The following is a 22,955-nucleotide window of genomic DNA, read 5'->3' as shown; positions in this document are numbered from 1 at the left end:
GGCTTTTTCCTCCTAGGTCTTGTAAAATTATAGAATCAGAGCCAGCAAGCTCTAGAACTGTAGAGGCTGTCTAATGCTTGGATACCCATGCATCCCTAAGGATATTTGTCTGTTGGCCCTCAGTTTTGCTCTGAATGGCCCATGTTCCTTCAGATTGAACGTTTCTTGATGTCCTTTATATCACTCCTTGTGCACATGACCTTACTGACAGGACGTGTAGCAGCCTAGTTATGTCCTTAGTCTTTTTCTCTCTTGCTTTTTAGAACCACTGACAATCTTGATTCCTTAAAGATTGCAACATTTGATGATTGTCAGACATTTAGCATCGTTGAAAAGGATTTGAGGAGGTTTGGGGTGGTGGTGGTGGGAATTGGGAATGGTCCAGATTTGTGATTTACCAGTGTAGGAAACTCCCTTTCTCAATGAAGATCAGCAGATATTTTCCAACACAAGGTCTTGTAAAGCTGCTACCAAGAAATCAAGTGGTTTACCCAAGGCCATATAGCCAGTATATGAGAGGAAAGCCAGAATCTTAAGTTTTCCTGATTTGGAGGGCATCTCCCACTGTCCATGATTTCATGCCTTGCTATGTACTATTCTACAATATTTCTTACCCCAGAAGAATATTGTTGTTTAAAAAAAGGGGGATATATCATGTTCCAAGGCAAAATATGGATTTTCAATAAAATAGAGGACTTTCAAGCTTTCTCAGTGAAAAGACCAGAACTGAATAGAAAATTTGACTTTCAAACACAAGGATCAAGAGAAGCATGAAAAGGTAATCAAGAAATGGAAATTGCAAGGGACTTACTAAAGTTGAACTGTTTTGTTTACATTCCTACATGGAAAGATGATGTGTATGATTCATGAGACCTCAGTATTAGGGTAGTTGAAGGGAATATGCATATATATAAGCAGTTCTGTGGGAGGAGGGGAGAGGGCAGGTGAGGGGGGAATGAGTGAACCTTGCTCTCATCAGATTTGGTCTGAGGGGGAATACCATACATACTCAGTTGGGTGTCTTACCCCACAGGAAAGAAGAGGGAGGAAGATAAAAAAAAAATAAAAGGTGGGGGGATGATGGAGGGGAGGGCAGATGGGGGTGGAGGTAATCAAAACAAACACTTTGGAAAGGGGACAGGGTCAAGGGAGAAAATTGAATAAAGCGGGATGGGTTGAAAAGGAGCAAAATGTAGTTAGCCTTTCACAACATGAGTATTGTGGAAGGGTTATACATAATGATACATGTGTGGCCTAGGTTGAATTGCTCGGCTTCTTAGGGAGGGTGGGTGGGAAGGGAAGAGGGGAGAGAATTTGGAACTCAAAGTTTTAAAATCAGATGTTCAAAAAAAAAAAAGTTATTGCATGCAACTAAAAAATAAGATACACAGGCAATGGGGCGTAGAAATTTATCTTGCCCTACAAGAAAGGAAGGGAAAAGGGGATGAGAGGGGAAGGCTGACTGGGGAACAGGGCAACCAGAATATATGCCATCTTGGAGTGGGGGGGAGAGTAGAAATGGGGAGAAAATTTGTAATTCAAACTGTTGTGAAAATCAATGCTGAAAACCAAATATGTTAAATAAATAAATTTAAATTAAAAAAAGGGGGATATGTGCCATAGAGCAGCTTGGTATATAAGAAATGCTGTGCCATTTCCAAAATACAGTCTAGCGCGTTTTCTTCTCTTTTTTCAGTTCTGGGCCCAAACTCGCTGTCCATTTGTAATGACTTTATTTGATGACTACATCTCTTAATTAGGGAAAGCTTTCTTCCTTTGGTTTCTTTTGAGTCATTTTGAATCTCCTCGAAGAGATCTTGGGGTATGATGTCTATAATCAACACAGTGTCATGTAAGAACAAATGTACATGGAGGACATCATAATATAAGGGAGAAGACTTAAAAAAAATAATCTACAAGAGATTCATCTTCCAGGTAGATTCTGTACAACGCATCTTCTATTACTGTGGCAAGTACATTTGCCTTGAGTTTCTATTTATCTAAAAAATGAGGGGGTTGGACTAGATGACCTACCTCTGAGGTCTTTTTCCAACTATAAATCTATGATCCTGTGATGTTCATAAGACTCTCTGTCCTGTTTTATGTCTCACTTGGTATTGAGGAAATCATGGAACAAAGTTCTGTCAGTGGTTCCAGCTATTAAGGAATCTTATGTAGTTGTAACTTTTGTGTAGGAGATACCTTGTGGGAGAAGAACCTTTGTGGTTCCATCTGGCTTTTCTCAGGTCAGATGCTTTTTTTTTTTTTTCGGATTGACAAACATTGGGAATCTGTCAGTTATATGATTAGAATATGTCTCCTATGGGAAATAACTTGCAAAAATCTTCCAGTTCCCTCCCTTTTCAGATTTTCATCAAGATTATTCTTGATATATTTGGAGATCATTTTCAGAAAAATATCATTGGAAAGAGAAAGTAGGAATATGAATATATAGTCTCTGATGTCTCCTTAATCTCTTTAAAAAGTGATATTTTAAAATCTGCAGTTTTTTTCTACTCTTCTTTCAGATACCTTGAAAATTCATCACTCAGTGCTTTAAAAGATTCTCTTACCTTCATCCTAGATTTCTTCTGTATTTAGCTGGTCTAGCTGCTTCCTCAGCCTTATTGCCAGTTCCCCTTGTTCCCGTAGCACATTGGGGACTAAGGTTTAGGAGTCCAAATGTAATTCTATTTAAAAGCCTCACTTCTACATTTAAAGGGATATGGAATTTCTTCATTATGGTTGGGCATGCATGAGAGCAATTCTTAGGTATGGGAAATAGTTTATGTTCTCCAGGGCCTCGTTAGGACTATGAATAATTGGAATTATGGCCTATTCTGGAAGAGCTTTTTGATGAAGAGCCTTACTCTTGTAGATGTTAAGTGTCATTTTCATCGCCTTATAGATATGTTGACTATTATTTGAAGGTCTGATTCATTATGTGCAATCTTTTCAGTGAAATTTCTCTTTATTGTTTTAAAGGCACATTTACTATTTAAGTACATTTAATGTTTTTTGCTGAAATAGGCTCTTAATGATGTTCTTATCGCCCATTATCTTTAATAGTTGGCCACACTCAACATTCTCATAAATTCCCTACCAGTGTCAGACAAGAGATGTAATGCATTTCTTCCTACCCAACAAATCATTCTTGCTGAGCTGCTTTGCCTTTATCTGTCTCAAGGCTCTGAGGTGACTTTATATGCTTTCCTTTAATGCTGAAGCACTCTTGAGTATGCTTTCTTAAGCTGAGGCTTTGACCAAAGTGAAACCTCTGGCTGCCCCAGGGCTCTGGGAGGAGGCAGTTGAGGAAAATTGCGATGAGGCAAAGCCAGCCCTTAATTATCTATGCCTACTTATGGCATGTATGAGTCAAAACCACACACAATCAGAAAGAAACCCCAGTTTACCCATGGGTTTTATCACAAATACTTTTCTTCACATATGGATGATGCTGTACTAAGCCTTTTCCTTAAATGGTGATGAGGACATACACACTCATACTCTGTTTTCATCCCCTCTGTGACCATTAGTGTGCATTGGTGAGATGGCTGCTCAGGATTAGGGGCACATAACCATGGCCATGAAACAGAACTGTGCTGACTGACCTACACTGCATTTGAACTCATGACCCTGACCTCATGAGCACACTGATCTAGCCTGCTTGAGCTGACCTTCCCTGTACAAAGTTGGGCTAAGGATTGATTTTTCTTCCTGTTTTAACGAAAGGTGGTGAACAAATGTGCAGTAAATGTGATTTGAAGGGTATGTGTGTAATCCACAAGCTATAATTTTTTTAAAGAATTGGATGAAGTGACTTAGAGCTTCCTTTTTTCCCCTCTTGGCCTATTTTATACATTAATCATTCTTTCCTCCTTTTTAAACTACGTAGGAGGAAGACTTATTAGCAGCAAGATGGCATGGTTCTGATAGTCTTTTTACTTCTTTCTGATAATTTTATTCTTGTTCCTTTTAAGATTTTTTTCATATACCTTTATTTTTAAATGAGCTTCTGTTATATTCTCCAACTTTTCTCTGTCTGCATCTCATGAACTCTTGACACAGAGATATCCAGGAGAATGAGGGATGGTTCAGAAAGGTCAAAGGTTCGATTTTCACTGACTTTGTGAATACTAATAACCACCAAGTCCTTCTGGAGCCTAGACTTCAACAGAAGGTGTCCCCAGATGCACAGTAAAGTGCAGCAAGCCCCCACACCTTTGTTTTTCACCTTCTATGTTTTTTCTCTCATGGAAGTCTGTTCTCCTTTCCCAGTTGTTTGATGCAGCTTGAACGTCTGTCTGAGTTATAGTCCCACATTTTCACCTACCTTCTGGACTTCTTCATCTAGGTGTCTTGTTACTCACTACTTTAATATGTCTAAACCCGAGCTCATCATCTTTCCCACTGAAACTTGTCCCACTTCTTGACTTCCCCTTTTCAGGTGATAGCAGCTCTTCCTCCAACTCACCTTTTCCCCTCACCCATCTTCTCCATTTAGTTGCTAGCCCCATACTGATTTTTATCTCCTTGAATCTTTGTCATCTGTCCCCACCTCTCTACTCACACTGCTGCCGCCATCCCTTGGGCAAGAGCCCAGAGTCCCTTCTCACCAACTACTACCACAGTTATTTTCCCTTCTGCACATATGGGGCTGTTATTCACCTGCTTAAAAACCTTGAGTGGCTTTCCATTTGTCCATATACCCGAGGACTTCCGTGTACATGCACGTGTTTGCTCAGATACCCTCAAAGTGCACAGCTCCTTCACCTCTTCCTCTGAACCACCTCAGCTGCACGCAAGTCATACCTTTGCTCCTGCCTTCAACCAGAAGCTTTGTCTTCCTGTGATCTAGAATTCTTAGCTCTCCCATCATTGCATCTTTTTACTATTTATCTCTTGTATTGCAAATAACTTCTGCTTGTTTTTTTGTTTTTTACCAGGAATAGATTACTCATCAGGGTTTAAATCAAGCTCAAAAAGTTTGTTTATCTGAAGTTTTCATCCTAGTTGCTTGGACCCAGGAGGCTTGGGAAATGCTCTAAAGGTTGATGGCTAAAGGTCTTTGTAGACATCTTTTGTCATCTTTATTTTCATCTCTTCAGAGGTGATCACATAGAAACCAGTGGGAAACTTGGGGGCTATCCAAATACGAATTTATCACCAACAACAGATCTTGAAAGACAGCATGATTTGTTTCCTGTTGACTAACACACTCGGTCCTGTAGCCACTAACTACTTTTAGAGTCATCTTCAGACCTTATAGGTTGACTCTTTTTTTAAAGCAGATTCATCTGTTCCCTCCTTCCCCAGTTTTGGAAAGGTCTAACTTTCACATTCTGTTCTTTCCCTCATCCTTCGCTGCCTTTGCCTTCACAGAGAATTCTCCACTTGTCTCTATTTTATGGAAAGGAACTTAGCCCAGAGAGTTGTAACATGACAAGATTTCGTCATAGAGAAAGTAGGTCACTGAGTCAGAATGCACACCTGGCACCTGTCCTTCAGTGTTTTTAGAGCTTTCAGACATTGTCTCTTGAATAAAAAGGAGATGATAGCATAGGTAACTGCTGGGCTGGTTTAAATGTCCCTCCCGAAGGGGTGGACTTCTCTTTGACAAGATTAAGGGGCTTTTTAGTATTGATTCTCTACCCTAGGTAGGGGACAGCTCTTTTTTTTTTTTTTTTTTTTTGCCCGGTTATTATTTGAATCTGTGTTTCTAAAGTTGACCCCAGTGATATGCTTGGCCGTGCTGTTGTTGCCCTTAGGTCTAGAAAAGAGGAGTATTCTGCTGTATTATACATTTCATACTCTGTGTGTGTCTTTGTGTATAAACATATAAACTCCAGTGACTTGTGGCAAATAGGAGAGTTGTATTTGTAGAGGGGAACTTAAGGGCTGAAGCGAGATCATATTCTAGCTCTAGCCAAGCCAGCACTGTCACTGAGAGGCAGAGAAAAGCTGATTCTTCTTATTTAATAACTGTCAGAATAGTGTGGCAAGACACTGGATTTGGAGCCAGAAGATCTGGGTTCACTTTTACCTCTGCTCTCTACTCAGGCTCAGGATAGGTTATAAGTCACTTCTTTTGGGGTCTTGATTTCCTCTTTTTCAAAATGATGGAGGGGCCTAACAGTTTGAGGTAATCTCTCAAGATCCTTCCAGCTCTAAAGCCTAAGCCCAAAGCCTGTCCTTTCAGTAGGATATAGGAGTCATGATAGGAAATTCTGTGGTTTCCTGTTAGCTGTTGAATGTGAATGTGGATTCTTAAGTTGGCCAGCAGTAGGTGATACAAATCTGGTGTGGATCACATTCAGCTCAGTTCCTTCTTTCAGGTTGCATGATGTGGAGGCTTGAGAGCCTGGAAACCATCGATCCTTGGCTTCTGGTTCTGTCTCTAACAAATATTGGTTCATGAATGCTCAAGTGGTCACACACAGCTCTCAGTGCTTTGCAGGGAAGGGGCCAGCCTACATTGGTCAAGGGAGTTTTCTCACCCGGGAGTACCCTGTGTCAGTGAAATCACAGGCCCAGTTCTTATCAGTTTTTTATAACTGCCTCCTTTTTTTGCTATGAGAGTTTTCATAGCATTTACCTTTCTGCTCAGTTTTGAGCCTTCTCATGGGAAGTTCACCAAGAGAAGTGGTCCCTTTCTTCTCCCTCAAGGGTCTGTATTGGCTACCTTCTTTTTCTATGCTTATTTCTTCTGATAGCTAGTAGATTACATCTGGTTGCCCCATTTATGGGGGTGACTCACAAGCACTTCTGCTAAGGATCTATGAAATGCCTGCTTTGTGCCAAGCACTGTGCTGAGAGCTTTGCAAATATCATCCCATTTGGTTCTCATAACAACTCTGACAGGTAAGGACTATTGCTCATCCCCATTTTACACTTGAGGAAACTCAGCCAGGCAGAAGTGAAATGACTTGCAGGGTTACACATCTCATTAAGTACCTGAAGCCACATTTGAACTCAGGTCTTGTTCACTCTAGGGCTGTTATTCTATGCCCTGGATCACATAACTGCCCCTTTTTGATCTCTTAGTCCTGACATCCCCCAGTCTCCACCTTTGGGTGGCTTTAACAGTAAAGCTTTCATCTTAGGGACTTGAAGTGTACTTCTCTGTAGCTTGTCTGTTGTTCTTAATTTCCCCAACACAGACAAATCTAATTTCTTTCACATACTAGAAGACAACTGTCATTTTCTCCTGCCGTATTCAACCTCTGAGTCCTCTGAGCTTGGTCTTGCAGCCTCCTTGCCATCTTGGTTGCCCTCCTTGGGACTTGATTCAGCTCATCATTGTCCTTCTTAAAATGTGCCCAGGACTGAGCCCAGCGTTCCTAACGAGATATGACGTGTTTACTTAAGTGTCTTTGAGCTGGCCAAGTGGCAGTTGTTAATACTTTCCAAAGATTAGAATACTATTGGTACGTCTTTTCTCAAGCTGCTTCTCCCCAGAATGAAAATGTGATCCATATAATCCTGCTGTTGGTTCCTAAAGACTGTTTTGTGTTGCAGGCAGATATCTGGTCCCTGGGCATAACAGCGATAGAGCTGGCTAAAGGAGAACCTCCCCATTCGGAGCTGCACCCAATGAAGGTGTTATTCCTCATTCCAAAGAACAATCCACCAACACTGGAAGGGAACTACAGCAAACCCCTCAAAGAGTTTGTGGAGGCCTGTCTAAACAAGGAACCAAGCTTTGTAAGTTTTATCAATGGCTCACTCTTGTAAAGAATGGATTCATGGTGCTAGAATTTGTTTTCTTTTTAAATCACAGAGAAACTTTGGTATGGAAATATTTCCATTAGACAAACAGGTGTTGGGATGCAAAATTTTTTAAATAACAATATGGAGTCAGGAAGAAATCACAGCCAACTGTGAAAATATTTTCATTTAAATTAGGTGTGGTCATAGCAGGGGTGCACAGGTATTGGCATGCCAACCAACCACAAGAGTATCTTGAATATAAGAAGAGCTACACAAACTTTCTGTTGGAATTTTGCCCCAAAGGCTTCTAAATTGAAATCAGAAAAAATCACTTGTAGGTGAATTTTCCACTGCTCAGTCTTGTTGTCCAAGCACATCGAAATGTCCTTTAATGGAAGAATGGATCTGAATATAACATTAAAGTGTAAAGTCTTATCTCAGAGTTTCTGTACATAAACATGATTTTAGTTCAGTCACATTATGATTTTGAATTCTTGTAAAGATCCATGCATTTTAAAAATCTTAATTATAAGCTCACCCATTCTTTGCAAATCTTAGCCTAGAGATTGCTTGCCTTTTTGCAACTTCCAGAAGAATCTGTTGTGTTACTGTTCCTGTGACTGTGAACTTGAACCTTGGGCTTTTTTTGAAATATAGAATAGATGTGGAAGCTAAGAAAGAAGTTAAATGACTTACCCAAGGTCACATTGATAGCAAGTTTGAAAGCTGGGATTTGAACCCAGGTCTTCTGCCTCTAAATCCAGTGCTCTTTCTACCAGGCACTGCTCTTTAAGCTCCTTTATAAGAAGAGGCAGTTCAAAGGACCTACAGCCATGAGGAAGATGACTCTCGCCTCTGTTTTTTGTTTGTTCTTGTGGGGTTTGTCCCCTTTGATAGATGGCAGCATTTAAAACCTGTGAACTTGACCCCTGATAGAGTGGGAAACATTCCCGTTCGTTATCGCATGGAAAGCATTGCTGTTTTTAAGTCTTTGGACACATCCTGTCCACAGTTTGTTTTCATTACTAGCAGGTTCAGAACAGCGTCTCAGGCCTAATAGATGTGTTCCTTTCATTTCTGTCTTTGCTCCTGGTAACCAGGCTTCACCTTGTTACATACCCATGTTGCTCCCTAGCCCTTTTGTGACTGATTTCTACATGTAAAATTGTTTTTGTGGTTGCTTTGCCTTTTAAGGCCCTGTACATCCAGGTTCTCTGTTCCTGATGATGCATGCTTTTTCTCTCCTGGATTCTGATCCTCAGTTTGAGTCTGGAAGATAATTTTATTAAGCACAGAAAATCCTGCAAATAATATTAGAATTTTATCAAGAACAAATTGTGAAGTATTAACAATGTCAGAGGCAAGTGAGAAAAATTATAATAGCCAAGTAGATTTTTATGTAACTGTTTTCAGCTTCAGCTTGGCTTGAAACAGGAAAGGAAAAAAAACTTCAACATAATTGGCACTCAGAAGGGCACATGTGTTAGATTCTTCCCTCTTCTCTCTCTTTGCCCTTTTCCTCTTCTTTCCCTCCATTTACATGTAATTAGAGGTGCAAAAGCCAAAGAACACTGATGATTATGTAGTTTTGGCTTAGCTTCTGCTCCAGATTAGTCAAGTACATGAGGCTGATATTTTAGGTGGAGTTTGGAGTAGCAACATTGGATGATAGGATGTAGAGCTGGAAGAGGCCTTAGTGCTAATCTAGTCTGGCCCCCTCTTTACAGATGAGGAAACTGAGGTCTAAGAGAGGTTAAGTGACCTGTCTATAGGAACATCAGTCATGAATAGCAGAGCTAGATCCTCTGAGTCCAAAAGCAGGTCCTGTTTCCACATTACACATGTCCCTTCCACTTAGTAGTCCTGAATTTTTTAGCTGTTGGTTGTAATATGGCGCTGATCTTCATTTTCTCATTGACTTCTGTCTTAAGATGTAAAGCATGGATTATATCAGTGTACTAGGGTGTGCTGACACCTTGTCAGAGACTGAGTCAGGGAATAGTGAATTAAGAGAACTGATAGAGTCAGAAACTAAAATCTCTATCTGTTCTTCAGGTAAAATTGGTTCCAAACCTTATCAATCTTGTAAGATGGACCTTGTCTTTGTGGTGTTGCAGGGAATCAGCAGTTGTAGAGACTAATTGATCTGACTTTGATTTGACCCTCCTGTAAATTAAAATACATATACCATGGATATTGATAACGTAGCCATTTGCCTACCCAGTTCAAGAAGGAAGGTAGGGAACACGATGTAAGGGCATTGGGAATGAGAAGGAAGTGAGAAGACATCTGATATTGCCAAGTGTGTCTACAGATACTTTCTTTTTCACAAGACTGAGTAATATGATACTCTCATTAAGTATATCATTTGTTCTAAGAAAAGAGGTTTGATCTAACCCCAATTGTTGTTTCTGTATTTCCACCAACTGGTGATTTGGGCTTTCATTTTATCCCTCCCTGCAGTTGGTACCCATTGTCCTCTCTTAAGTAGCAAAAGCAGTTGGCAGGTCTTGACCTGTAGCACCTCTGGGTCGTGGCTGTTGCTATGCTAGAAGCATGAAACAATTCTTGACTTAAGTAGTCATGAGGGAAGGTGCATGCCCAGAATGTGAGCGACATTTGGGAAGTTACTTGGTCAAACGTTCTTAAAATTGTCGAGGTTCAAAAAATGACAAAATACTGATTTTCTTTAAAAAAAAAAAGCTATTGGCAAATGAATATTTTGAAGACAATGATGTTTACAGCATGCTACTTAATTTCCTCTAATCATATTAGAGGCAGTTATTGTATTTTGTTACAGAGCAAAGCTGGGCATAGAAAGTAAAGGAAGGAACTGACTGTCTTTCTCCTTTTTCAAATTTCCAGTCCTTCATAGCTTCCCCCTGGACAGTGTACCTAACCCTAGGCCATATAGACAGTGTTGTATGAATTTCTTTTCAGAAGATATTCCAAAAAGAGAAAAACTTGTTCCTAAAAACTGAGCCATGATAGCCTTTTAGTAATCAAAAAAAAAGAGGTAACATGATAATTGAAATAAACCTGCAGAACCTAGAACTTAACCTGGTCTGTACATAGCTTTATATATCAGAGTATCACTTATCTAAGTTTCATCTGTATGCATGCTTTATTTTCCCAGTTGAATATTAGCTCTTCTTTTTATTTTCTTTGTGTCTCCAGCATAGTACCTGGCACATAGTAGGTTCATAACATGTTTGGATTGAATGAGTATCAAGACAAAGACAATGTGGGGAAAGACAACATAGGGCACCTTCCTATGTGCTCAGCTGGAAGGTCCACTTTTGTAGTGGTGTTGATATTGGAAGCACCGAGAAGGGAGGGATTCTAGAGGTACTTTCAAGTAGAAGGTAGTGAACAAAATCTTATTGACTTTTGTTTTTTCAAGAGACCTACAGCAAAGGAATTGTTGAAACACAAATTTATAATAAGGAATGCAAAGAAAACATCTTACCTGACAGAGCTCATTGATAGGTACAAGAGATGGAAGGCTGAACAGAGCCAGGATGACTCCAGTTCAGAAGATTCAGACACGTGAGTATCTTCCAACTGTTAACTCTTTCATCAAACAACATAGAATATGCTTGGTCCTTTTCCTCCTCCTCTCCCAGCTGTCACTTGTCCTCTGATATCCACCACCTGTACTGGGCTTCAGATACCAGATAGCTGGTCTTGCAAGCCATCATTTTAGGGCTTCAGGGATGGGAAAGAAGTTTCACCATGAAGTACATTTGTTTCCCATGGTTTCTCCAAAAGAAATGTTTCGATGTTTCAAGCCAAATGAAAATGGAAAAAAAAAAATGAGTGAATCTGATACATTATTTGGATATAAAACCAGGAATGGTCCAAAATATAATGTACAAACTGAATGTGGTTGGGGATGGGGAAGGAAATTGATGTGTGTGATAACATTGGAATATACATCTCTCTTTAGAGAGAGAGAAGGCTATTAGACAGCAATAAAAACAGATAAAACCATGTGTGTAAAGTCATTGGATGATAAGCACCAGAACTTTAAAAAACGTATGTACATGTATCAGGAGAGCTAAGTGAAACTCCTACCTGAGGTGTATTTTATGACTTTATCCAGATTAAAAGGCCATTGTGATTACCTGACACCCAAATCCCTGTGAATTTTAGCAAATGGCTACATCTTTCTTATATGTTCCCTAGGATCTGACATCTTCTGTGAGTGAAGTTCATATGTCGCCACTGCCAAATAAATCCCTTTTTCTATGGACATTTAGTAGTGGAAATGCTCAGTTGTGGTGGGCGGTTTGGGTTCCTTTTCTCGCAGTTAATTCATTTGGCAGCCTACATGAGCAAACACAAGTTAGTGAACAGGTTTCCTTGGCTTTATACACTTTTTGGGTGCCTTTAGCTCCTTGCTTGAGTTGACCGCAGTGTTAATCAGCCTTCTACATCTCTTATAATCAGAGAATCGCAGAGCAGAAAATGTCACTTCAAATTACTTTATGAATTTTTGGCAGTAAATGTACCAGATTGAAATGATGCCTTTGTTAAGATTCCTTTTTAGAACGTGTTAATGTTCTGTTAACCCCTCGATGTCATGAGTGAAACTTCCCAAGAATGAAAGTTGCTAATCCTTAACTAGTTTTCTTTTCCTAAAAGTACTTGTGTGATGAGTCTACTTCAAAATACTATTAATTTTGTTTGTTCCTAACTGATCCTTCGAACTTCTATTCCTTCTTAACTGAATGAGGTTAGGAAAGAAAGCCTGAAGTAACCTTTTTAGCTCCCACAACCTTAAGCAGATAATAGACTTTGTATGATTAAGGCAGAAAATAACAGTAGCCATTTTAGGACTGATAACTGGACAGGACTTTTAGTCCTAAAACCCCAGAGTCCTGGGAAAATTCAGACTAAAAAATTGAGAGTTAGTGAGACAGTAACATTCTAAAAATACATGAGATTAAGACTGTACACAGATTTAGATTAGCCTAAAACTGAAAATGATTAAGATTTATGAGAAAAGTTTCAAAGTATACCTGATGTTGTTTTGATACCTTTAAAAATCCTACTTTTGAGATACTATTTTTTATTTAAAAAAACCAGTCGAGTAGAAAATTTGTGGTTCATTTCTGGATTTCAGGCTGATTTGTGAACTGTGGGAACCTAAAGATTGAAGATTATGGCAGCAAGCCTTCATTCCTGTCTAGCAAAGTGGTGGCCACCTCATTTTCTAAGCAGTGGCTGCTTTTTCTGTGTAAATGAGAAAGTGCAACGTTTTCAGTTTGGCTTATAAAATCACAAGGCATCTAATTGAAGGGGCTGCCATGCTGGTTGTCCAAATCTCCCTTCAGAAGGACTCAGTTCTGTGGCACAACATAGCAAATGTACTGCCAGCTGCACAATTCAAACAGACCCAGGAGAAGCTTTGTTGAGCTCGGCTTCAATAGGCCACCCAGGATATAGAGCTGCCCTTTATGTCTCAAAGGCCTGTCCAGTCCTTGATTGGTGTCTGTAGCGTTTTATCTTGCTTCCCGTTTTATTGAATTGAGTGCTTTCAGCATTAATATGCTTAGTGATGGAAGACTTCTGAATTTTTGTTTTAAGAGAAACAGAAGGTCAGGCATCAGGCGGCAGTGACTCAGGCGACTGGATCTTCACAATCAGAGAAAAAGATCCTAAGAACCTGGAGAATGGAGCAGTTCAGCCACAGGAACTGGAAAGAAATAAGGTAGCATCTGATTACTTAAATAGAAATAGAATTATTTAAACAGATGTTTAAATATAAATTAAATACGAAGGTATAAATAGAACCTGATTATTTAAATATTGTTATTAATGATACTTGCCAAGTACTTTTTCAGTTCTGAACAGTTATACCTCTTATCTCACTCGATTTATGGAATTTTGCTGTTTAATTTAAAAATCTGGGAACAGACTGTGGGAACTTAAAAGACTGACTTGACCTTTAGATGCTTGAACACAGTTGTCTTAGGCAGGCCTTTAAGCCTCGTACCTGATTCCTTCCATCGATCTTGTTTAGCACGTTGTCTCTTCCCACTTTTTGTTGCTACCATACAGTAGCTGTAGCTTTCAGTACATCTCCAAACTAATGGTTACCTAGTAATGGTCTTACTAATTCTGCTTTAACATAGAGCGGAATCATTTAGAATTAGTTCAGTAGCTGTTTATGTGTGCGAGTAGGTGTCGCTGTAGTGTTAGGATAGTTTCTCTAAAAAAGTCTTAAATGAGGGGCCCCTCCCATCCCCCATCTTGATTATAGTGTTAATTTAATTTATCAAAACCTTTCTCCATAAATAATTTAAAGATAAAATTCATCCCAGCTTCTTTATGGAGTGGATGTGTACCAGGAATTATTATGAATCAAAATAGTAAGATTTTGTTGTACTTTTCTGCCACAGTGAGGAGAAACATTGTAAGTTGTTATAGACTGTCCTAATAGTTTGTTATTCTTCTCTTTAAATTATCTTTCCTCTGTTGGTCTTTACCCTTTAGAGTGAAAACTCCCTATGGAGGGGTGGCTCCCCCCTTCCTCTAGTAGCATAACAGTATAGAGTTATGTTTTGTTTTTTAAACAAATATTACTTCTTTTTAACCTAGTGACAATTTTCCATTGTGTTATACAAGCTGTTTGCCTTCCCTTGTATGTTTGATTTTGTTTTATATGTAAAACTTCTGGTCTAATGAGAGATAATCAAATTTAGTGTAAGCAGAAATAGAGTTATGCTCTGAGTGAAAGATTTGAAATGAATAAATTTTATTAAATGCTGAACAAATTATCAAATTATGTTTAGTAATACTATTGATTTTTTTTTTAAGGTGAAAGATATCCCAAAGAGGCCTTTGTCTCAGTGCTTATCTACAGTTATTTCTCCTCTATTTGCAGAGGTAAGATTGCTAACGTTGTCAGCATTTTATTTTAGGAATTGTTCTTCCTGTGGTGGTGGTGGTGATGTCAAGAAGAATGGTAAATGAGAGAAATGTACGCTTTCAAAGAGGTTCAGAAACTCAGGGTATGTCTGGCATGAAGCTGCACTTAGGTACTAAGAATGCTTAGTGTCATTATTCTAAGACAATCTCCTATCCCCACACCTGTCTTCACATGCCTCTTCCGCCTCACCCCCAGCCAACTGAGCCGTGGCCAGTTTTTCACCCCTTTGCAGGCTGAGGGTTGGTCTCAGGGGTATCCTGTAATCTTGTTCCTGTGTGGGGACAACCAGTGAACACTAGTACTGAAAGTATGTGAGTCTATGCAGCATGGGTCTGAATTTTAATTTTAGTTGTAACTCTTACCCCCAGAAGTATAATTTTAGTTCAATCCATTTTGCTTTTGACTTTGGGCATCTTCTTACTTACATGGCTTTGCCAAAAGTAGATTCTATCATAAGAAGAGCAGTAGGCTCAGTGAATACTTTTTTTTTAGCACCTTTAATCTCTTTAATTTATCTAACAGCTGTTGCCCTTCGATTTTTTTTTTCTAACCACTTAAAGCATTTCCATCAAAAGAATGAGAGCACATGTTTTAGATGTGAGAGCAGGATATTAGGAGTCTGATGATGTACTCTTTTCTTTCCTTTGTGCCTTGGTTCTCTCTCTGATGGACATTTTCCTGTTCCTTCTCAGTGGGACTCTCACTTGCCTCAGGGTGATGTTGATATCCCTGCAGTTGGTGTTCTTTCTGGAAAAGGTCCCCTTAAATACAAAGAGAATGCTAATTGCTCCTTAGCCATTACTTAGAAAGCAGAAAGTATTCCTGGCTTGGACCAAGCTATGCCTATAATCAACAGTTAACTAGTCCTGCGTGTTGTTTGTTAGTGTTTTCACTGAGTCATTAGTTTCTGTTTTAAGGGCCTTTCCAGAGATGTTATCTTACGAAATTTCCACAACTCTTTTGAACTAGAAGGGCCAGGTAGGAGACATTGTGGAAGATTCCCTTAAGATCGACTTCCTTCAAAGGGAATTTTTCCTCCTGTTCATTCTCTTCCTTTAGGCCTTTGAGGAGCTGCAGGATACATTTTACACTCTTTCATCAGAATTCCAACTCAAGTGTGTCTCATCATAGGCTCATTTAGTAACCCTGGTTTCCTGCCTCTAACAAAACTAGAGCATAGTAGTAGGGTACAGACTACGGTTAGGCTGGGTATAACTCCTGTTGCAGAAACGGGAACAATCATCGGATTTAGAGCTAGAAAGGATCTTAGCTGCCACTTAGTCCAGTTCCTCTCCTTTTATAGGTGAGGAGACTGAGGCAAGGGACTTAAGTGTCTAGGTAGAATCTTACTTGTCTGTTCCTGACTCCAAGTCCATGACCTGTCCGCTATTATGCCAGGCATAACTTCTGTCTGCTTCTCTCTCTATGTTTTAGAGTGTCCCTTTTGAAAATGTTTAGTAGATCTGATTTAATCTATGGACCAGCACTCGATTGTACAGATGGCAGTATTGGCGGATAATTTAGCAATACTGCACACCCAGGTTTATTGATTTTAAAACCAGCTCTTCCATTGGGCTGCATTCATGCTTAAATTTAAAGGCGTTATGCTTCCCTTCATTCTTTGTCTCATTACCATTCCTGTGTATTTATATGATACCGTTTTGATTCTCTTTGTCTGATGGAGCAAGATTTATGGTTTCCTGGGTGTTCATTCAGTTGTCCGCTCGTCACTTTGATAGGCTGAAGATCCACACTAGTCATAGGATTTGCTAAGTTGTAGTCAGGGTTTGGTTTTATTTTGGTAGGCACATGTCAAAAATATTCAGGAATATTTCCTTAGTTAACACTAGAAGGAAGATAGTGCATTCTCTTTCCTTTTCTGTCAGCCATTCAGCACATTAGCTGCCTACTATATGCCAAGCCCCAAGCTAAGAGCTGGGGATACACAGAAAGGCAGTCCTTACCCTTGAGGAGCTCACAACCTAATTATAACTAGTACATCTTGAATAATTATCAATTTGTTCTTTAAATTCCCTGGCAGTCTTTCATGTCCTATCTTTCAACTAAATTTATTATTTTTTCATGAACTTAAACCAAAGCAACAGTTAAAAAAAAAGAAAGGAAACCTCCCCAAATTTGCCCCAATAAAAAAGAATAAATCATACCTTGAATTGGGAAAGTACTTCTTTGAAGAAGTGCCAAAGTGCTCTATGTTTTAATTTCACTCATATTGCAGAATGCTTCATTGGGCCAAATGATCCTTAAATGTTGGAAAAGTAGCGCAAAGAACCCTTGCTTGGGAATCTGGGTTCAGATTCTGACTCTGATGCCTCCCACCTGTTTGACCTTGATTGGGCATGCCATTTATTTATTTGTGTGTGCATTTGTTTTTTGCTTTTAAGCTTAGAAATTTATCCTATTTAATCTACAACTTTAGATAGCTTTATTTAAAAAAAAAACCAAAAAAATAAAATGGTGAAAACAAGACAAAATTGAGACCCTTCCACTTTTCAGAAGCAAGAGATCTGAAAGTTCAGTCTACTAAGTGGAAGAACCCTAACAGGACATGAATTATGAATGGGATGATGTCATTTCACAAACAGAATTTTATGTAACTGAAGGAACTTTCTAGGACATAACTGTCCTAAGAAGCAAATGGGTGGTGGGGAAACAAGACAGGAAGAAACAAAATTATAGTGTTCCAGGTTTTAACTAGTTACGTGATGGGGTTTGGACTAGGTAGTATTTGAGTACCTTAACAGACTGAGATCTCTGGTCCTATGATTTTATAAGGTCTTTGATTTACTTAGTCACTTTTCAGAGTTTTCTCTTGCCCTGCTTCTTATATTTCTACAGCATTTCAAAACTATCACTTAAAATGCTAATATAGACCTTGTAATGGCCAGCGTTAGGGTCTTGAAAGAATGGGAGCAGTGGACAATCACAGATTACTCATTTAAAGACTCTTACTTGCTATTGTATATTTAGCTCTGAGAAATTCAGGCTCCTCTCAGTGCAAGTCTGGAGGTCAGACGTGTTGCAATCTGGGTAGAAGAGGAAGGGATCTATGTTACAAAGTTGAGTCGCTCAGTTTTCCCTAATGTTAAGTCTCATGCGACATCTTGTTTTTCTGATTCCGTTGCCATTTAGTAAAAATTCAAGCAAATAATTGATTCTGGAATGATAAGAGCTAACGAGAAAAACTTTCCAGGAATGGGACACTGAAACTTTCCAAATGCTCTTGAAACACCAGAGCTGGACATTTGCAAAACGTTCCAGGCACTCTCTCTGGATACTGACACACCATTACAACCTCCAGCCTATGCCCGCGTAGGAAGGCTTCCATGAGGGCTTCCCAGAGCAGCCATTTGATCCTCTCCAGCACTCTGTCTAGACCCCTGCAGCTCCACAGTAGTTGCCTTGCCTTCCTCTGGGAAAACCCTTCCAGCTACACAGTACTGCCTGATACCTTCGGACAACTCCACCCTAGGCTGAATCCCTGTGGATGATGATAACCTATCTGAACTCCCTCTCTTCCATTTCCTTCCCATCCCAGTGATTCTGAACCCTCAGCTCTCATTGTTCAAACCCTGTCCTCTGTTTGCAAGTAACTGTTCCCTTATTCCTTTCCCCCTGCAGCCCCACTCCACCAGTATCCCACTCTAGTGCTACCCAGCCCTCCCCCTGTGCTTTCTGGAATGTCCGTTCCATAGAGAGCAAACTAGCTTTCATCTTAAACTCGCTTTTGTCTTTTCCTTTCTCATTCCCTCAGTTTTCTTGTACTTGCTGAGATCTAGTTCCATCTTGATGGCACAGCTGTGGCCACCCTCTTCACCATTAGTTATACTTTCACACATAACCCAAACTCCCTGCTTGTTGTGATACTTTCTGCTTTCTCCCTCCAATGCTATCACTCAGTATCCTCTCTTCCTTTCATGTTCATTCAATCCATATCTGTCACCCAATTAAGATTCTGGCCTACTCATCTCCAAGACTCCATCTTCCTTTCTCAGTGAGTTCAGTGTCTGGCTCGTAATCTTTCCTCAATTTCTGCCATCATGGTAGGAGTAATCACCTTATTCTCCCCACCTCCCCTGGCCTTTTTTTTTTTTTTTTTTTTAAATATCTCAATTTGTATAAGAGGTTATCACTTCTCTGTTTGGAGATGGATAATGTTTTCCATCAAAAGTCCTCTGGAATTATGGTTGGTCATTGTCTTTAACATACTCTTAACCCTCTAACCTCTTGATTTCCTCAGCTTATTCATTTTTTTATAATATTATCTATGTTTTATTGTATTTTTATTTCGTTTTTGTTAAATATTTCTCAATTGCATTTTAATCTGGCTCTGGTGGCACTCAGGAGTGTTGTGGGCGGCATGTGGCCAGCTGGCTGTGTATTTTATGCCTCTGATTTACACCATAAATAGACCAACATGAGTTTTACAGGGTATCCCTAACTTTGGATTTTCCTTAATAATGTCATGTTTGCTTTTTTTTTTTTTCAAAAATGTTTTTAAATGTATTTTAAAAATTCTTTTCTTTTTGCATTTTGAGTTCCCTTCTTTCCCTTCCCCCACTCACTGAGAAGGTAACCTATATGATACATATGTGTGTGTATCAATATGATATATATATATGTATATATGTATCAGTTGTACATGTGAAATCATACAAAACATTTCCATGTTATCCACATTGCACACACAAAAAAAGGAAGAAAAACAAAGAAAGTGAGAAAATTAGACTTTGTTTGCACTCAGAGTTCTTCATTTCTCCCTCTGGAGATGGATAGCATTTTTTCATCCTGAGTCCTTGGGAATTGTTTTGGCTCATTGTCTTGATCAGAGTAGCCATGTGTCTCTCACAGTTGATCACCATTACAGCATTGCTGTTACTGTGCATAATGGTTCCCCAGTTCTTCTCATTTCGCTTTGCATTAGATCATGTAGGTCTTGCCATGTTTTTTCCTGAAACCACTGCCCTTGTCATTTCCCACAGCACAGTGGTACTCCATCATAATCTATATGCCACCAATGCCACAAATCATTTAACTGTTCCCCAATTGATGAGCATCCCCTTGGTTTCCAATTCTGTGCTGCCACATAAAGTTGCTATAAATATTTTTGTGCGTATAGGTTCTTTTCCTTTTTCTTTGATTTCTTTGTTGTGCAGACCTCATAGTGGTATTATTGGATTAAAGGATTTACATAGTTTTATAACTCCTTGGGCCTCATTCCAAATTGTTCTCCAGAATGGTTGTACCAGTTCACTACTCCACCAACAGTTCATTAGCATACCTATTTTTCCCTCATTCCCTCCAGCATTTGTCATTTTCTGATAGGTGTGAAGTGGTACCTCACAATTATTTTAATTTGCCTTTCTCTAATCAGTAGTGATTTAGAGAGCATTTTTTGTGTAAGTTTACAGTTTTGATTTCTTCTATAGAAAACTGCCTGTTTATATTCTTTGACCATGTATCAATTGGGGAATGACTCTTATTTTTATAAATTTGACTCAATTCTGCAGGGTGTCTCTAAAGTCTGGACACATAGGCAGAAATGCATATTTTGAAATATTAACACACCTTAGCCCCCTTGACTTCTTTTTCTGGGGTATGCTAAAGGAGAAGATTCACTCAGTGAAAATCACAGATGCAGCACACTTGATTGAACGCATAAAGGATGATTGTGCAAAAATTGATGGCAGTGTGGTGTTACTGCATCGAGTTCACGTGAATCTTGCAAAGTGCATCAACCTTTGCATGGAAATCATATTGAAGATGTTATTCATTAATATTCCTATTAAATAAAATGTTGCTGAAAATTTCATTCATTTCATTTCTTGAAAATATGCATTTTTTTCCTATGTGTCCAGACTTTAGGAACACCCTGTATACTCAGTATATATTTGAGAGATGAAACTTTTATCAGAAACTTGCTGTAAAAAATTTTGATATTACTTCATTGTCTCTGGTACTTTTAAGCACAATGTGTTCAGCACAGTGACTGACGCATAGTAGGTGCTTATAAAATGCTTCTTGGTTGACAGGAAGTTGGGAGGGTTGTAAGTAGTCGTCTTTGTGATTTCATGTCTTAAGTTCCTCTTGTTCTGGCCAGTGTTGTTTGCATATGTGGATTTTACCTATAGTAGACCAGTTACTTTTATAATTGTTGAAGTTCCTAGGAAAATTGACCTAAATTATTGTTGGAGCAAAGGTGCAAATAGTTATTCAGGTTAGGTCAGCGCAGTGAATTTCCAGGCATTCCTGGACTGCCAAATTGAGCCATGTGGCTCAAGACAGAAGACAGATTGCTACATCTTTAGACTAGTCCCTTTAATATTTAGAAGGTAATTCAGATGCGTGGTGTTCTAAAGACTCTAATTAGTAAATACAACTCTACTAAAAATCAAAGCTGAACTCTTGGTGTGGGGTATCAGGAGATTTGGGGTTGCTTTTTGATGAGTGTTTCCACTAAAGTCCTGCTCTGACACTTTATCATGGCTTAAATTCTGGATGATTGCCAGCCTTGGCTAGAACTTAAACTGGATAAGTTTTTGAGTTACGGAATCAGTGGTGCACTTTACGTCTATCATTGAATGCATAATATATATGTATATGTGTGTGTATACATATATGTCATATATATATCATCTCATATGATATCATATATCACACAGAGAGAAGCTCTGTCAGTCCTAGGGAGAGTTAGCTGCGGCAGCTCAAGACCACACACTTGTCCTAAAGACCATACATTGTTTGAAGTGTAGAAATCTCTCTGAGAACATTGACATCAATGAAATCTAGAATTCTGGGAGCATTGATGACCTGAGCGGGGTTCAAACGGGAAATAGTTTGTATAGTGCCTGTAGTAAAACAGTGAAGCAGCAGTTTTCTTTGTTTTTTTTTTAATTTGATTTGATTTTTTAAAAATGAACAAAAATCCTTTCCTTCCCACCTGCTTGACCCTCATTGCTGGGGTGGAGGAGGGGAAGGAGATGGACACAAGAAAAACAAAACCTTTGTAACAAGTAGCATAGTCAAGCAAAACACATTTCTGCATAGGCATGTCTAAAACATAGATGTGTCAGTTGGACCCCTCTGAATTGGGATGTGTCAGCCTCACTGGAAATCTGCTTGGTCATGATATTGATCAGAGTTCCTAAATCTTTCAAAGTTGTTTGTCTTTACAATTTTGTGTTTTTTTTTTTGTTTGTTTGTTTTTTTTGTTTTTTTTTTTTTTTGCCACGGCAAAGATTAAGCCTTAATCACTAAGTGGGCTTTGCCTCAAACTGAGACCTGTTAAAGACCTTTGCTTAAAAAGGCCAAGGTCTTCCGCTGTGTGCTGGGCCATCTTCACTTGTTCTGATCTATATCTGGCCACTGGACCCACATGGCTTTGGAGGAGAAAGTGAGGCTGGTGACTGTAATATCAATTAAGGTGGGCTTTCTTACTGTCTTAAAATGATTAATTAAGTGTCTTTGATTGAGTCTTACTAGGTGCTAAACCTCAGGCCCAAACCCCCTGTCTGCTAGGTGCTAAGCCTATGTGGGTGTGAAGCCCTCAGGGTCCTAAGGGGAGTTGCTAAGACCAGAGCCAATAGTAGGAGCCTTAGTTCTGGTTGCTCAGATGATGTTTGATGATAGCTAAAGAGGATATAAAAAGAGAGAACAGAGCTATTTGCTAGGTGCTCTCACTCTTGGCGGAGTGCTGATGTGGAGACTCTGGGCAGCTTTAGTTGAGAGCCCTCCAGCTTGTAAACCCGGATGTTGGGACTTTGTTAAAACTCTGGTAACTATGCATTGAGATTTGAATCAGACAAGGTCTGTTTGTTGACGTTTGTAATTTGATTGTATTTGCTCTGAAGTTCAAGGTGCTGGCCTTTTCCCCTGAACTAAGTGAATGATATTTGTATGCTGGATTAAAGGAAGATTGTTAACCCCTTAACCGTTGCTTTCCTTAGTAAAGCAGATCAAAAGAACCTGTGGAAAAAAAAAGAACTGACATATTTTGTACATGTGTGTTATTTTCCTCTTTCTTTGATCTCTTTGGGGTATAGGCCTTTGCTGGGTCAAAGAGTATGCACAGTTTAGGGACTTTGGTTATAGTTCCAAGTAACAACTCTTTTTTTTTTTTTTTAAGAAGGAATCTATATGGCAGAGGACTACAATGTGATAAAATTCCTTTGAGAAGTTGTCCAGTTAGACTTTTTGAACTAATCATTTCCACTGCTAGGCATTTAACCCAAGGAAGTCAAAGATGGCCTTAAACTTCTGTAAACTCTAAATACATCATGGTGGTAGTGCT

The 22,955-nt window shown here is 39.2% G+C and overlaps 1 protein-coding gene across 1 annotated transcript in view; it reads left to right on the top strand.

Annotated features, from left to right (window-relative positions):
- The window catches only part of STK24 (serine/threonine kinase 24), a 149,566-nt gene that overhangs the window by 121,245 nt on the left and 5,366 nt on the right, over positions 1-22,955 (top strand). The window contains exons 6-9 of the mRNA XM_036755925.1: positions 7,519-7,704; positions 11,114-11,259; positions 13,303-13,426; positions 14,536-14,604. Of these exons, the coding sequence (XP_036611820.1) occupies positions 7,519-7,704; positions 11,114-11,259; positions 13,303-13,426; positions 14,536-14,604 (525 nt within the window). The remainder of the gene's footprint in view (positions 1-7,518; positions 7,705-11,113; positions 11,260-13,302; positions 13,427-14,535; positions 14,605-22,955) is intronic.

This window comes from Trichosurus vulpecula, chromosome 4 (genome assembly GCF_011100635.1).
Source record: "Trichosurus vulpecula isolate mTriVul1 chromosome 4, mTriVul1.pri, whole genome shotgun sequence".
NCBI classification, from domain to species: Eukaryota; Metazoa; Chordata; class Mammalia; order Diprotodontia; family Phalangeridae; genus Trichosurus; species Trichosurus vulpecula.
Note: the sequence above shows the minus strand (reverse complement) of the source record. Positions and strands in the feature narration are given on the sequence as shown.